The 15,523-nt window shown below is 45.3% G+C and overlaps 1 protein-coding gene across 1 annotated transcript in view; it reads left to right on the forward strand.

The window, feature by feature from the left end:
• NCAPD2 (non-SMC condensin I complex subunit D2) overlaps positions 1–15,523 on the forward strand; it is a 30,615-nt gene that overhangs the window by 8,810 nt on the left and 6,282 nt on the right. The window contains exons 7-18 of the mRNA XM_079775389.1: positions 4,016–4,143; positions 4,217–4,340; positions 4,522–4,669; positions 5,859–6,056; positions 6,386–6,520; positions 6,619–6,706; positions 6,800–6,980; positions 8,276–8,400; positions 11,075–11,314; positions 12,111–12,285; positions 12,556–12,640; positions 15,296–15,429. Of these exons, the coding sequence (XP_079631515.1) occupies positions 4,016–4,143; positions 4,217–4,340; positions 4,522–4,669; positions 5,859–6,056; positions 6,386–6,520; positions 6,619–6,706; positions 6,800–6,980; positions 8,276–8,400; positions 11,075–11,314; positions 12,111–12,285; positions 12,556–12,640; positions 15,296–15,429 (1,761 nt within the window). The remainder of the gene's footprint in view (positions 1–4,015; positions 4,144–4,216; positions 4,341–4,521; positions 4,670–5,858; positions 6,057–6,385; positions 6,521–6,618; positions 6,707–6,799; positions 6,981–8,275; positions 8,401–11,074; positions 11,315–12,110; positions 12,286–12,555; positions 12,641–15,295; positions 15,430–15,523) is intronic.

Genomic DNA, 15,523 nt, shown 5'->3' on the forward strand with positions numbered 1-15,523 from the left:
TCATGGTAATGGGCATTTTCTCAGAGTGAGATGGGATCCCTCAAGGGTTCTGAGCAGGACAACAGGTGTTCTTACTTGGTCTTTAGCAGGGCTGTGTTGAAACAGAATATGGAGGGAAAGGAGAAAAGTGGATGACCAGTTAGGAGTCTATTGCAATAACTTGGGCAAGAGATAATGATAATTTAGACCAGAGAGTGTTAATGGAGATGAAGAGAAGTGGTTGTAGTTATACTTTTTTCTTAAAAGGTAGAGCTTACAAGATGAGGTGACAGATGTGTGTGAGGTTTGAGGGAGGATGACGAAATCGAAGCATTTGGAAGAATGGAATTGTCTGTAACTGAAATATGGGGAAGTCTATGGGGGTGTGTTTTAGGGAAGACCATTAGAAGTTATGTTTTAGACATACAATATTTTAGGTGCTTATTACATATCCAGATGTCAGATTCAGATGTAGAATGTACAAATCTGGTGTACAGGAGAGATGTGTGGCCTAGAGGTACACATTTGGGAATATATATTTTTATACCCATAAGACTGAATGAGATTACTAAATCAGTAAGTAGTCACAATAGAGCAGAAATCCAAAGACTATATCCTGGGACACTTCAGCATTAAGAAGGTGAGGTGATGAGAAGAGACCAGACAAAGAAACTGAGAGGAGTGTCTGGCATTCAGGAAGTCATATGAAGCATGTTTCTTTTGGAGAAGGGAGCTGAGAGGTCAGTTAAGCTGAGGACTGAATTGACTTATATTTAACAATGAGAAGTCACTGGTGAGTTTGTCCTATCTTTTATCATATATAGGGGTGGGCAAAATAGGTGTATAGTTGTTTGTATGGTAAATAGTGCAATAATCCTATAAAATGAAGATGTAATATGCAAATTGACCATCACTCCAACACACAAAATGGCTGCCCCCATGTGGACAAAGATGGCTATCCCCATGTGCACACAAGAAGGCCGCCATAAGATGGCCAGCAGGGGAGGGCAGTTGGGGGGACCAGGCTGGCAGGGGAGGGCAGTTGCAGGGGACCAGGCCGGCAGGGGAGGGCAGTTGCAGGGGACCAGGCCGGCAGGGGAGGGCAGTTAGGGGCAATCAGGCCGGCAGGGGAGCACTTAGGCATCGATCAGGCTGGCAGGCAAATGAGCGGTTGGGAGTCAGCAGTCCTGGATTGTGAGAGGGATGTCCAAATGCCCGTTTAGGGCCTAAATGGGCAGTCGGACATCCCTCGAGGGGTTCCAGATTGGACAGGGTGCAGGTTGGGCTAAGGGACACCCCCATCCCCACTCCCACCCCAGCACAAATTTTGTTCACCAGGCCTCTAGTTAATAAATAATACACGAATAAACTCTTTCACATACAACTGTAAACCGGACTTTTTTTCTTTTTTAATTTAATAAATCTTTATTGTTCAAATTATTACAATTGTTTCTTCTTTTTCCCCCCATAGCTCCCCTCCACTCGGTTCCCTTCCCACCCTCTGCCCTTACCTCCCCCACACTGTCCTCATCCATAGGTATATGATTTTTGTCCAGTCTCTTCCCACACCCCCCATACCCCTTTCCCCCTGAGAATTATCAGTCCATTCCCTTTCTATGCCCCTGATTCTATTATATTCACCAGTTTATTCTGTTCCTCGGATTTTTAATTCACTTGATTTTTAGGTTCACTTGTTAATAAATATGTATTTGTTGTTCATAATTTTTATCTTTACTTTTTTCTTCTTCCTCTTCTTAAAGAATACCTTTCAGCATTTCATATAATCCTGGTTTGGTGGTGATGAACTCCTTTAGCTTTTTCTTATCTGTGAAGCTCTTTATCTGACCTTCAATTCTGAATGATAACTTTGCTGGGTAGAGTAATTTGATTGTAGGTTCTTGCTGTTCATCACTTTGAATATTTCTTGCTACTCCCGTCTGGCCTGCATAGTTTCTGTTGAGAAATCAGCTGACAATTGTATGGGTGCTCCCTTGTAGGTAATTAACTGTTTTTCTCTTGCTGCTTTTAATATTCTCTCTTTGTCTTTTGCTGTTGGCATTTTAATTATGATGTGTCTTGGTGTGGTCCTCTTTGGATTCCTTTTGTTTGGGGTTCTGTGCGCTTCCTGGACTTGTAAGTCTATTTCTTTCACCAGGTGGGGAAGTTTTCGGTCATTATTTCTTCAAATAGGTTTTCAGTGTCTTGCTCTCTCTTCTTCTGGCACCCCCATTAATCTGATGTTGGTACGCTTAAAGTTGTTCCAGAGGCTTCTTACACTATCTTCAAATTTTTGGATTCTATTTTCTTTTTGCTTTTCCGGTTGAGTGGTTTTTGCTTCTTTGTATTTCAAATCTTTGACTTGATTCTTGCGTTCCTCTAGTCTGCTGTTGGGTCTCTGTATATTTTTTATTTCAGTCAGTGTATGCTTAAGTTCTAGTTGGTCCTTTTTCATATCCTCGAGGGTCTTGCTAAATTTATCGGCCTTTTCTAGGAAATACTTGAAAAACCTTATAACTGGTTTTGAACTCTATATCCAGTCGTTTGCTTTCCTCCATTTCTTTTGTTTGTGATCTGTTTCTTTGTCTCCACATTTTCGCTGCTTCCCTGAGTTAGTAGGGTAGCTTTGTGTGGTAGGTGTCCTATATGGCCCAGTGGGTCGGCCTCCCCAGTTACCTAAGGTGGACACTCTTGGTGCACCCCTTTGTGGACTGTGTGTACAGCCTTGTTGTTGTTAAGTCTTGATTGTTGTTGGTATCACTAGGAGGAATTGACCTCCAGACCAATTGGCTGTATCAGCTGTGTCTATGCCACGAGAACTTCTGTGCTGGAGACAGCCTTATGGGACCAGACTTGCAAAATTACAAAAGCCTCTGTGCTCAGCTTGGATGGGGAAGAGTCTCAGGGCTGAGCAGACAGTCTTGGCTTCCCATCAGCCCTGCCCTATGAGGTCCCTGGGTCTCAGTGTCCCTTGGTAATCACTGCAAGCACCTCTGAGAGAAAGCCGCCCTTGAGTTTCGCCCTCTGCCAGACAGACCAGTTTCTCCCCCAATGAATCTGGATTCCCAGATTCTCGCCCAGAACTGGAGTTCAGAGCAGTCGGGAGCTTCCGTTTCCCTCCAGCTAGAGAAAGCCTGCGGCACACTCAGCAGGCAGTCCTTTCTGCGCGTGCGTGCCTCCAGACCTCTGCCTTTCACGGCTCCCCTAAGTTTCCTCCTGACAGTCCAGATTCCCCCCGTAAGAGCGTGGGTCCCCAGGGGCTCACCTGGAACTGGGGTTCAGTGCAGTCAGGAGCTTCCGACTCCTTCCCGCTAGGGAAAGCCTGCGGCAACCTCAGCAGTCAGTCTTCTCTGTGCACACTCACATGTGCATGCGCTTCCAGACCCCTGCCCCCACGGCTCCCCCGAGTCTCTGAGTCTCTGTGTGCCTTTCTCTCTACCTGACAGTCCAGACTCCCCCCATATGAGCCTGGGTCCACACAGGGTTTCACCCGGAACTGGGGTTCAGTGCAGTTGGGAGCTTCCTTCTCCCTCCCACCAGAGAAAGCCAGCCAGGCACTCAGCTGCCCTTCCTCTATGCGCACCTGTCTCTGTACCTCAGCCCTTTGCACCTCCTCTGATTCTCCGTGAGCTTTTCTCTTTCCTTCTAGATGTAGAATTTCCACTCAGCCAGCTTTCCTGTGGTTCTGGATGATGTCCATTCTGTCTTTTAGTTGTAGTTTTGAAATTGTTGTGCCAGGCAGCAGTTTAGGTGCTTACCTATGCCGCCATCTTGGTTTCTCTGTAAACCAGACTTGCGCACCCGTGTATTCAGGTTCTGTACGGGCATCCTAACTGGTAGAAGGTTGGTAATCTCAAAGGACCAAGTACCTATCTGAGGTAATCAATGCAACTTGGTATGGAAGGTGGTAGATAAATGAAGAAAACTAGAAAGAAGACCCTGACTTCAGTGGCAATAGAAATCGAATGAATGAGGCAGACCCCCAATATAATTGAGTCCAGACGACTGATTTCATCATCTCACTTTGTTTCTTTCTCAGTTTGGTTACTGGTTGCTGTTACCGCCTTCTGGAGAACCCCACCATTGGTCACCAGAAGAACCGCTCTACCCGGGAAGCCATAACACACCTGCTTGGTGTAGCCTTGACACATTACAACCATATGCTCAGTAAGTTAGCCCTTCACCTTGCCCCTACCCTTTTCACTTTGCCCATAATTCCTCATATTTAGTACTTCCACAGGTGCCACAGTGAAAATCATCCAGATGCTGCAGCACTTTGAACACCTGGCACCTGTACTGGTGGCGGCTGTGAGTCTTTGGGCAACTGATTATGGAATGAAGAGCATAGTGGGAGAGATTGTAAGGTAACTCTTCGCTCCTAAGTTTCTAATTCTCGTTTCTCTCTGGGAGAAGATAAAGAAAGATTAGAAATACAGTATATTCTCTGTATAATACTAGATTCCTTCAGCTATTAGATACCAGTCTTACCTCCTCTTACTGGGAATTGAATTATCTTACTGTGTCTGTGTTTTCTTCCCTGCGTAGAGAGATTGGACAGAAGTGTCCCCAGGAGCTGAGTCGGGACCCCACAGGGGCAAAGGGCTTTGCAGCCTTCTTGACAGAACTAGCAGAACGTATCCCAGCCATCCTGATGTCCAGCATGTGTATTTTGCTAGATCATCTGGATGGAGAGGTAGGTGGTATCCTGGGGGTCTCAGGTTTTCTGGGGATTTATGTATGTTTTTTTACCAAGGAGGTAGCTTTCACATGAAGTCGAGTTGTCTGGTCTTATCACTGTGGCACATCCTTCCTGTAGAGAAGCAGATAAAGTTTATTGAATAAAGAGCCTATTTCAATGTCACATTGGTGTTCTCCAGGTCTGGTAGGGGAAGTGACAGTTCCACAGCTTAAGTTCAGAGAGAGTGACAGCTGTGATTCTGAATCCCATCCGTTTTTTCAGGATGAAGCCTCTTCCTACCATCTGGCTTGCCTTTCTTCCTCAATACAGTAAACTTTCTCAAATCAACCCATGTCATCTCTCTCAATTCTCTCTTTTTAGAAATACATATATAATATGTTTGTTTGTTTTTAATTTATTTCAGAGGGGGCGGGGGATAAAAAACATCAATGGTAAGAGAGAATTGTTGATTGGCTGCCTCCTGTACTAGGGGGTCGAGCCCAAAACCAGGAATCAAATCGTGACCTTCTGGTTCATAGGTCGACATTCAACCACTGAGCCATACTTGCCTGGCTCAATTCTTTTTTGTCCCTGAATGCCAACCTGGCCATTTCCCAAACTAATGCAGGACACTCAGGTGAACATCAAGGACAAAGACGGTCCACTTGTTCATCTAATTTATTTTAACTTCTTGTGCAAGACCCCTTCTCTGGCTCTTGGCCTAGAAAATAACCCTAAACCCTCTTTACTAGATTCTGTAATAGACTTGCTGGCACTGTAGGACTGATTTCTATTTCTCTGTGTTTCCTTTTCTGTCAGTAAAATAGGGGAGTGGGAGGGAAGGGCATATTCATTGGTAAGGATCAAAGGTGGTGAGAACTTAGGTGATAGGTAGTCATTAATACTTTTCAAATGTACCAGTATATTGGTGGATAGATTCAATTTCATATTTGGCTACCACCATGATTACCTGAATGAACCTTAGGGGGGGAATGGTTTTTGGCTCTTGTTTATTTTGTCTCTTGAGCAAATAAAACCCCTCTGGGATTCAGCTTTTTCCAGGGAAAGTTATAACTAAGACAAGCAAGGTTAACCTTGACTAAAGGCCTTGCCCCTTCTTAGTGCCTGGACAGGCATAAGAATTAGGAAAGGGAAAGTGAATAGTGGAGTGCAGAAGCTTATACCAACTTCATTTCTCTCTCAGAATTACATGATGCGCAATGCTGTGCTCGCAGCCATGGCAGAGATGATACTGCAGGTTCTGAATGGTGATCAGCTGGAGGAAGCAGCCCGAGACACCAGAGACCAGTTCTTGGACACCCTGCAAGCCCATGGCCATGATGTCAATTCCTTTGTACGAAGCCGTGTTTTGCAACTCTTCACCCGAATCGTCCAGCAGAAGGTGAACAGCCTTCTACCTAATAAAGATATATGGTACCACTCTGTGTGTAGGCCAGAGAAAAGAGGAATCCGTATCAAAAAAAAAAAAAAAATCTGTCCCAAACAAGAGTCTAGAATTCAGGTGGTTACTACCAGTAATAAAGGTCTTCGTCTACCAAAGGGCAAGGATGTCTGGCTCCATTCAAAGACTGTACTGTGTCTTAACTGCAAAGAGTGCTCCTTAATTATTTTATATCGCACAGAAAAGTTTCTTTGGAATGAATAGGTAGCTCATCTAGAGCAGAAAGGATGATGTGGGATGTGAGCTGATCCTTTTTGTATCCCACATAGGCTCTCCCCCTGACACGCTTCCAGGCAGTGGTGGCCTTGGCAGTGGGCCGTCTGGCAGACAAGTCGGTGCTGGTATGTAAAAACGCTATCCAGCTGCTGGCCAGTTTTCTCACCAATAATCCCTTTTCCTGCAAGGTAAGTAGACTTGGGCCATCCAAAAGTGAAGGGATTAAAGGAAACAAGGGATGAAATTCTGTGACTTGGTGACCCTGATGCTCATTTTACCTTGATAGCTTAGTGATACTGACCTTGCTGGACCGCTGCAGAAGGAAACCCAGAAATTACAAGAGATGAGGGCCCAGAGACAAACTGCAATTGCTTGTGAGTAGTTAATGCATAGGAATCCCACCCCAGACAGTCCTCCCTGCAGCAGAAACACCAGTGAAAGAGTCTAAGTGATACTTTCTCATTCAGCCACAGTACTGGACCCAGAGGAGGAGTGGGAAGCCATGCTGCCAGAGTTGAAGTCTACCTTACAACAGCTGCTCACACTTCCCCAGGAAGAAGAGGAGATTCCTGAAAAAATTGCTACTACAGAGACCACAGAAGAGGTGAAAGGACGCATCCATCAGTTACTTGCCAAAGCTAGTTACAAGTATGTGAAAGAATGAGATATTCTCTAATAGCCTGTTTAGGTTTAGTGTTTAACCCTCGAGAAACAATGTTTCTTTAAAATGAACTGTATTTAGAGTATGCTGCCACCTGGTGATGTTACGTGTTTTCACTGTAGTAGTGCTCTGAACATCAGATTTATGCCAAAGGCATAGTTCACAATTAAGCATGCTTTTTGACTTTTTTTTTTTTTTTAATCCTCACCGAGGATATTTTCCACTGATTTTTAGGGAGAGTGGAAGAGAGGGAAAGACAGACAGAAATATCAATGTGAGAGAAAGACATCCATTGGTTGCCTCCTGCACAGGCCCTCCAAGGCCTGGGCCAGGGAGGAGCCTGCAACTGAGCTATGTGCCCTTGACCTGAATCGAACCAGGACCCTTGGGTCCGCAGGCTGATGCTCTATGCAGTGAGCCAAACTGACTAGGGCTGCTGTTCGACTTTTGCAAATGCTTAAGAGAAACTACTAAAATAACTGAATATAAATAGCATTATATTAAGATAACAAAAGTCCCTCTTTGAAGAGAAAACCTGTAAATATAAGTATGTGCCCTGACCAAGAGGGAAACATCCATCTGCTGCTTCCAGCAGAGACCACAACCTGGGCATGTGCCCTGAGCATCGACCCAGTTACCCTTTGGTGCATGGGACAGTGCTCAAACCAGCTGAGCCACACTGGCCAAGGCAATCCTACCTTAATCTTTAAATCAACCTAGTGTGAATCCTCATCTTAAAGAAAAGGTTTCACCCAGAGTTTTTGTGTTTCAAGAACTTGGAGCAGCTTGGCAAAAATAGACCTTAGAGATGTCATCAGGTATTCTTAAACCTTGGTCACGGTTATTTATTTATTTATTTCTTACCTAATTAGGCTGTTCAGAAAGGGCTAAATATGAATAGAATGTGGCTATATATAATCCCATTATATTGAAAGTTTATTTTTTCCAAATTTTCTCTTGGCAAAATTTTTAAGCAGATGTTTGGTATAGAGTTGTGATTTTTTTAAAAATTTAAGGGACTTACTTGAGTGTTTTGAAGACTAGTTAAGCCTTATCACTTCAGAAATAAGTGTTTGAGCTCCACCCCTTCTTAGGTGCTTAAGTGTGAGAAATGTTCCTTTTCCTTGGGACAGTAGGTCTAGGTGCTTGATGGGATTATCAGGTAGGCTTCCTTAGTCTACAGTGACACTCTTGTATGTCAATTATACTTTTTTTTTTCTCCAAAAGGCTGCAGTGATGCCTTTATGGGTGCTGAGTTGGTGACAGGTTGATGTTCTTTTAGGCAGGCCATCATTCTCACTCGGGAAGCCCTGGGCCACTTCCCGGAGTCTGAACCCTTCAGTCATATGGACCCAGAAGACTCAGAGGAGACCAGATTTCTTAATCTCTTAGGAACTATTTTTAAAGGTAATTCCCTTTCTTCCATTAAACAAACAGAACATTTCAACTAGTATTCATGAACCATTTACTTTTTTTTTTAATAAATCTTTATTGTTCAGATTATTATAGATGTTCCTCTTTTTTCCCCCATAGCTCCCCTCCATCTGATTCCGCCCCCCCAACCCTTACCACCTGCCACTGTCCTCATCCATAGGTGTAAGATTTTTGTCCAATCACTTCCCGCACCCCTCACGCCCCCTCCCCCCCGAGAATTGTCAGTCCACTCCCTTTCTATGCCCCTGATTCTATTATATTCACCAGTTTATTCTGTTCATCAGATTTTTTATTAACTTGATTTTTAGATTCACTTGTTGATAGATATGTATTTGTTTTCATAATTTTTATCTTTACCTTTTTCTTCTTCCTCTTCTTAAAGAATACCCTTCAGCATTTCATATAATCCTGGTTTGGTGGTGATGAACTCCTTTAGCTTTTTCTTATCTGTGAAGCTCTTTATCTGACCTTCAATTCTGAATGATAACTTTGCTGGGTAGAGTAATTTGATTGTAGGTTCTTGCTGTTCATCACTTTGAATATTTCTTGCCACTCCTTCTGGCCTGCATAGTTTCTGTTGAGAAATCAGCTGACAGTCGTATGGGTACTCCCTTGTAGGTAACTAACTGTTTTTCTCTTGCTGCTTTTAATATTCTCTCTTTGTCTTTTGCTGTTGGCATTTTAATTATGATGTGTCTTGGTGTGGTCCTCTTTGGATTCCTTTTGTTTGGGGTTCTGTGCGCTTCCTGGACTTGTAAGTCTATTTCTTTCACCAGGTAGGGAAAGTTTTCTGTCGTTATTTCTTCTAATAGGTTTTCAATATTTTGTGCTCTCTCTTCTTCTGGCACCCCCATAATTCGGATGTTGGTACGCTTGAAGTTGTTCCAGAGACTCCTTACACTATCTTCATATTTTTGGATTCTTTTTTCTTTTTGTTTTTCTGATTGGGTATTTTTTGCTTCCTCATATTTCAAATCTTTGGTTTGATTCTTGGGGTCCTCTAGTCTACTGTTGGATTTCTGTATATTATTCTTTATTTCATACAGTGCTTAATTTCTGACTGGTCCTTTTCTATTTTTTTTGGCATTCTCATTAAGATACCTGAAGGTCTCACTAAGTTCCTTGGAGGTCTCACTAAGTTTCTCAGCGGTTTCTAGAAGATTCTTGAGTAATCTTATAACTGTGGTTTTGAACTCTATATTCTGTAGTTTGCTTTCCTCCATTTCTTTCATTCGTGACATGTTTTTTTGTCTCCGCACTTTGGCTGCTTCCCTGTGTTGATGGAGTGGCTTTGTGTGGTAGATGACCTATAGGGCCCAGTGGCTCAGCCTCCCCAATCACCTGAGGTGGACACTCTTGGTGCACCCCTTTGAGGGATGGGTGCACAGTCTTGTTATAGTTAAGCCTTGATTGCTGTTGGTACACTGGGAGGAATTGACCTCTAGGCCAATTGGCTGTGAGGATCAGCTGTGTCTATAATGGAAGAACTGCTGTGCTGGAGACACCCTTATGGGGCAGGATTTGCTTCAGTGGGGCTTTGGTGCTCACTGAGTCTGCCTCTTGAGTGTGTCACTTATGTATGTGAGGAGTTGAAATCTGGTGTCGTCTCACAATGACCACTAGGTACACTGGCTCCTGGATCTCCAAGGAGGTGCAAGTCAGCTACTGTCTGAGGCCACCCAGCAGGAGCTACAGCGAGGTGTGCAGATTTCTCCTCTGTGTTTGGGGTTTGGAAGTTTTGGAGCTCTCTGACCTAACTGCAATTTGTTAGGTTAAGCTGCGAAAGGGCAGGCCATTTATATGCAAAAGCCACTGCGCACAACTTGGGTGGGTTTGTAAATTGGGCAGGGCGGGGTCTCAGGGAATCATTGGGGCATACCAGTCAGCTGTCTCTGTGTCTCCACGTTTCCCCGTCTCATTTCTGTGTCCCGCGTCCCTCGCCCCAGTGCAGTAAACAATGATTCCTGCAAGCACCTCTGTGAGAAAGCCACCCTCACTTTCTGACCTGATGCCAGACAGTCTCATAGGACTTTGGGTCCCCAGAGTCTCGCCAGAAACTGGAGTTCAGAGCAGTCGGAGGTTTGTATCTCCCTTCCAATTGGAAAAAACAGCGCACCCAGCTGCCAGACCCATTCGCGTGCCTCCATATCTCTGCTTTTCCGCGCCTCTGAACCTCCTACCCGGTCTCAATGTGCTTTTTTCTTTCTTTCTAGTTGTAGAACTTCTACTCAGCCAGCTTTCCCGTGGTTCTGGGTGATAGTCATTTTGTCTTTTAGTTGTAGTTTTGGTGTGGTTGTGAGAGGCAGCACGTACAGGTGTTTACCTTATGCCACCATCTTAGTTTCTCCCTCCATGGACCATTTACTTTATGCCAGACATGGGCCTACCTAACAGAACCTGATGCTAAGAGAGGCCCACGGGGAGTTGGCACTGCTTCTGCTCTGGAATGGAAGCAGCCCAAGGGCCAAGATTGGTAGTCACAGGCTGTGAAAGGGTATTTCCAAACCACTGAGAACTCCAGGAATCTTTTGAGAAATGAACTGTTATTTTAGAATAGGTTCTAAACTTGTACCTTTTTTGTGAAAAGAAATATCCAGGATGTTATAGATGTTGGATTTCCTCATCTTGAACATTCTCTAACTCCTAGGTGCATCAGCTTCCACACAGGAGAAGAGTCCCCCGGCGTCTGCAGAGAACATGGGCCCAGGACAGACTGACTATAAAGACAATCCCAGTGTGTCAGAGCCTGAGAAATCCAAGGGAAAGGATGAACTGGTGAAGCAAGAGATGCTAGTGCAGTATCTGCAGGATGCCTATAACTTCTCTCTGAAGATTACAGAGGCCATTGGCATCATCAGCAAGATGATGTATGAAAACACAACCACAGGTGTGGTATGCCAAGTTCCTTTCTGTAAGACAGGTCTTGAGTTTGGAAAAATCAGTCTTGTCCATATATTATTGTTACCTAGCAGCTCCTTTAAAAGAAAGGAATCCTTGCCTGGCCTGTGTGGCTCAGTGATTGAGCGTTGACCTATGAACCAGGAGGTCACAGTTCATTCCGGTTGGGGCACATTGCCAGAGTTGTGGGCTCAATCCCCTTTTGCAGGGTTTGCAGGAGGCAGCTGATTGATAATTATCTCTCATCATTTATGTTTTTATCCCTCCATTCCCTTCCCCTCTCTCTGAAATCAATAAAAACATATTTAAAATAAACAAATAAAAGGAAGGAAGGAATTCTTGCCCTGGCCAGTGTGGTTTAGTTGGTTGGGCATCATCCTATACACCAAAAGGTTGCCGGTTGGATTCCGGGTGGGCATATGCCCAGGTTTCAGGCTCAATCCCAGGTAGGGCATGTGCAGGATGCAGCTGATCAGTGCTTCACCCTTACATCGATGTTTCTTTATCTCCCTCTTTCTTCCTCTCTCTCAAAATCAATTTTTTTAAAAAAACAAATTCATTTTTTTTATATTTGTTTGCTATATATTTTTTTGTTTGCTTTGTATAGCCCCATGGAGTTTACCTTTTTTAATGCATATAGTATTTCATCATAAGGCATTCTAGGAGACCAGTCTCAGGGAACATGAGGAAGGCCTCCTTGTGTGTTGCTACATCAAGAAAGTTATGTCTTGATTTTGGAGGACAGTTTTGCCAAGCACATGGGTGACATTTGTGTGTTCTCTCAGTGGTACAGGAGGTGATTGAATTCTTTGTGATGGCATTCCAATTTGGGGTACCTCAGGCCCTGTTTGGGGTACGCCGCATGCTGCCTCTCATCTGGTCTAAGGAGCCTGGTATCCGGGAAGCTGTGCTTAATGCCTACCGCCAACTTTACCTCAACCCCAAAGGGGACTCTGCCAGGTATATGGGGTACTTTTGCCTTTGCTGACTTTTCTAAGATCAGCTTCTCATTATTTCTAGTCTCCTAAGAATTGGGTGGCATCCTTCTAGAGGAGTTCTGAATGTGTAAACAGTAGGTCTATAAGGCAGCCCAGGGTGGGGCTGACCTTTCAGTGACACCCATCCTAAGCAGTATTGGCCCGGGGAAGGGGGGTAATAACCCTCATCACCTGTTTACGGGGTTCAGTGTATCAATCTTCTAATGACCCCTAATCTTTGTTCTTCCCACAGAGCCAAGGCCCATGTTTTGATTCAGAATCTCTCTTTGCTGCTAGTGGATGCCTCAGTTGGGACAATTCAATGTCTTGAGGAAATTGTAAGTCTCCTCACTTCCTCTTTCTTTATTCATTCAACGAATATTAGTGATTACTGTGTGTTCAGCAATTTATTCAGCCCCACAAAGGATGAGACTATTTGCTTCCAAGTTTCCAACTTAAAAGGAACCAACAAACAACAGTCTAGTTGGTAGCCAAAATACATAAACCTACTTGTCGAACAATGCAGCCGAGGCAATGGTTATAGTAGCAATTCTATATAATAAAAGGCCAGGACCATAAGCGGAATGATCAGAACGACCACTCGACCAGTTGCCACGAGGCGCATTGACCACCTCTCTGTCCCTCCCCACCACCCCCGTCCCACAGGCTCTGATCACAGCATGGCAGATGGGGAACCACAGCGAATGGGGGTTGGGAGTTGGCGACGGAGCAGGGCTGGGGACTTTTGAGCAGCAGTGATTATCGTGGGGCAACTGTGGAGAGCGCCACAGAGCTTCACGGGACTGCAGCGGGGAGTGTCACAGGGCAGCGGAAGCGAGCATTGCAGGGTGTGGACATGGCCCTGATCACAAGCTAGGCCTAGGGACCCTACTTGCACACGATTTCTTGTGCTGGGCCTCTAGTCTTACATAATAAAAAGGTAATATTTAAATTACCATCACTCTGCTACGCCCATGATTGGGCCAGCGGGTGACACAGGGTGGTGATTGGGCCGGCAGGACGCTGAGCTCGCGTTGCCAGCGGCAACGCGAGCTCAGCGTCTGCGCCATGGCTGTGCTGCGGCACAGACAGGCCTCTGGGGCAGCGAGCCAAGCCGGCGTTTTGGAGGTTTGGAGGCGGCGGGCAGTGGGGGGGCGGGCAGTGGGCGGGCGGCACGGCTCCCCGGGGAGGAGTCTGGCGGCAGTTGGGCCGCAGGAGCACGTGGCGGCGGCCCCAGCCTTCCTGGGCGGGAGGCAAAGGCAAGACCCCAGCCTGGGCTCCGGCCGCAGGAGGACCACGCCCCCGCCCCACCTCGCCCTAGGGGCCCAGGGACTTCGGAGCTGCCGACCAGCAGACAGACAGCTTACACGTGCATGATTAAATCATGCACTGGGCTTCTAGTAGTAATATAATAAGACTGTATATTCTCAGCACTATTAGCACTTTACTCATATTAACATGTTTTATCCTCACAGCAATCCTGTGTGGTAATTCTGTTATCTATATTTTACAATGAGAAATCTGAGGCACAAAGAAATTAAAGAACTTGGCTATATGTAGCTGATTAGTGGCAAAGTTTGAGACTTGAACTCAGGCAGAAGAGCTCCAGAAAACACACTTGTAACCTATATGTTACACTGATGAATGCAGAGTGGGACAGAGCAGTGTGAGGTGGAATGGGCAAGGAAAGCTTCCTGAAGGTGGTAGGACTCAAGTTGGGTCTTGATAAGTAGGATTTAGAGAAAGGAGGGAAGCATTCCAGACAGAAAGCCAAGAAAGGGCACAGTCTATGTTATAAAATGAGGAAGATTATTTTCCAGCTCAAAATGGTTATCTGGAAAGACGATAAAGCTGGGAATGTGAGTTGGAACAAAACTGTCCCTGGATCCATCCAAACTAAAGTCCCTGGATGCCTTTCCAGAGTCCAGGACTTCAATCTTGTTAGCCAGGCACCCCCAGCATTTTAGACAAATCTGCCTGAAGCATTTGGGTTATGGACCACCAGCTTCCACTGGCAGGAGCACTGCTGCCAGCCACGTTTGTCTCCCTGCAGGACGAGGAAAAGAGCCTGTGGTGGCGACTGGCCCGAGAGCCCATGTTCTAGCTTGGTCCGAGCCCCTGAAGTAGGCAAAGGAGAGAGGTTTCTAATTGACAGCCATGGTGTGGCATTAGGAAGTGAGTGTCTGGGAGACTGGTCCAACAGTAGCATACAAGTTGGTTGGAGCAGAGACTAGGAACAGGAAGGTCCCTGGAGGCTGCTTTGGTGTACAGTGACAGGGTAGGGCTAGGCCCTGGGAATGGGAGGGAAAACTATAGAATTGAACTTTGGAAGACAAATGTTAAAGCAAAAATAGGTAGGACTAAGTGACTGATTAATAAAAAATTAGGTAACTGCCCTGGCTGGTTTTGGCTCAGTGGATAGAGCATCAGCCTGCGGACTGAAGGGTCCCAGGTTCGATTCCCAGTCAAGGGCACATGCCTGGGTTGTGGGCTCAGTCCGCAGTGAGGGGCGTGCAGGAGGCAGCCGATCAATGATTCTCATCATTGATGTTTCTATCTCTCTCCCTCTCCCTTCCCCTCTGAAATCAATAAAAAATAAATTTTAAAAAATGAGGTAACTGAAATTTTAAGCATATGGGACTAAGAGAGTATTGGTACCAATCACTGGCAAAATTAAAAGGCTTCCATTTTAGACATGTTGGGTTTGTAGTAACAGCTAGAAAGTAGTCAGAAATATAGAGCCACATGGAGCTCAACAAGGTCAGCTTCAGTATATCATCTTAATGAGCGTAGTTTTGATGACATGAGAGTGGAAAAGTAGCAACTGGAAGTACCTCCCCAAACTCCTACTTTACATTTTGAGCCTCCTTCCTTTTCCATTCCTGAGTATTGCTTTTACCCACTTCAGGTTCTCCATATTCTCTGCAGAGAAGTGGACCAAGGACCAGGGCAATTGTTATCTTTTAGCCTCAGCCCTTTTCTTTTTTCTTCAGCTCTGTGAGTTTGTGCAGAAGGATGAATTGAAACCAGCAGTGACCCAGCTGCTGTGGGAGCGGGCAACTGAGAAGGTCCCCTGCTCCCCTCTGGAGCGCTGTTCCTCAGTCATGCTTCTTGGAATGATGGCACGGTAAGGCTCAGATCCAGACGGGCAGTCGGGTGAGAGAGGGAAGGGAGGTTCTGAGAAGGCGCCCTATCCTTCAGTAATTGTAGTCAAGCCCCGC

Source organism: Cnephaeus nilssonii, assembly GCF_951640355.1.
Source record: "Cnephaeus nilssonii genome assembly, chromosome: 6".
NCBI classification, from domain to species: Eukaryota; Metazoa; Chordata; class Mammalia; order Chiroptera; family Vespertilionidae; genus Cnephaeus; species Cnephaeus nilssonii.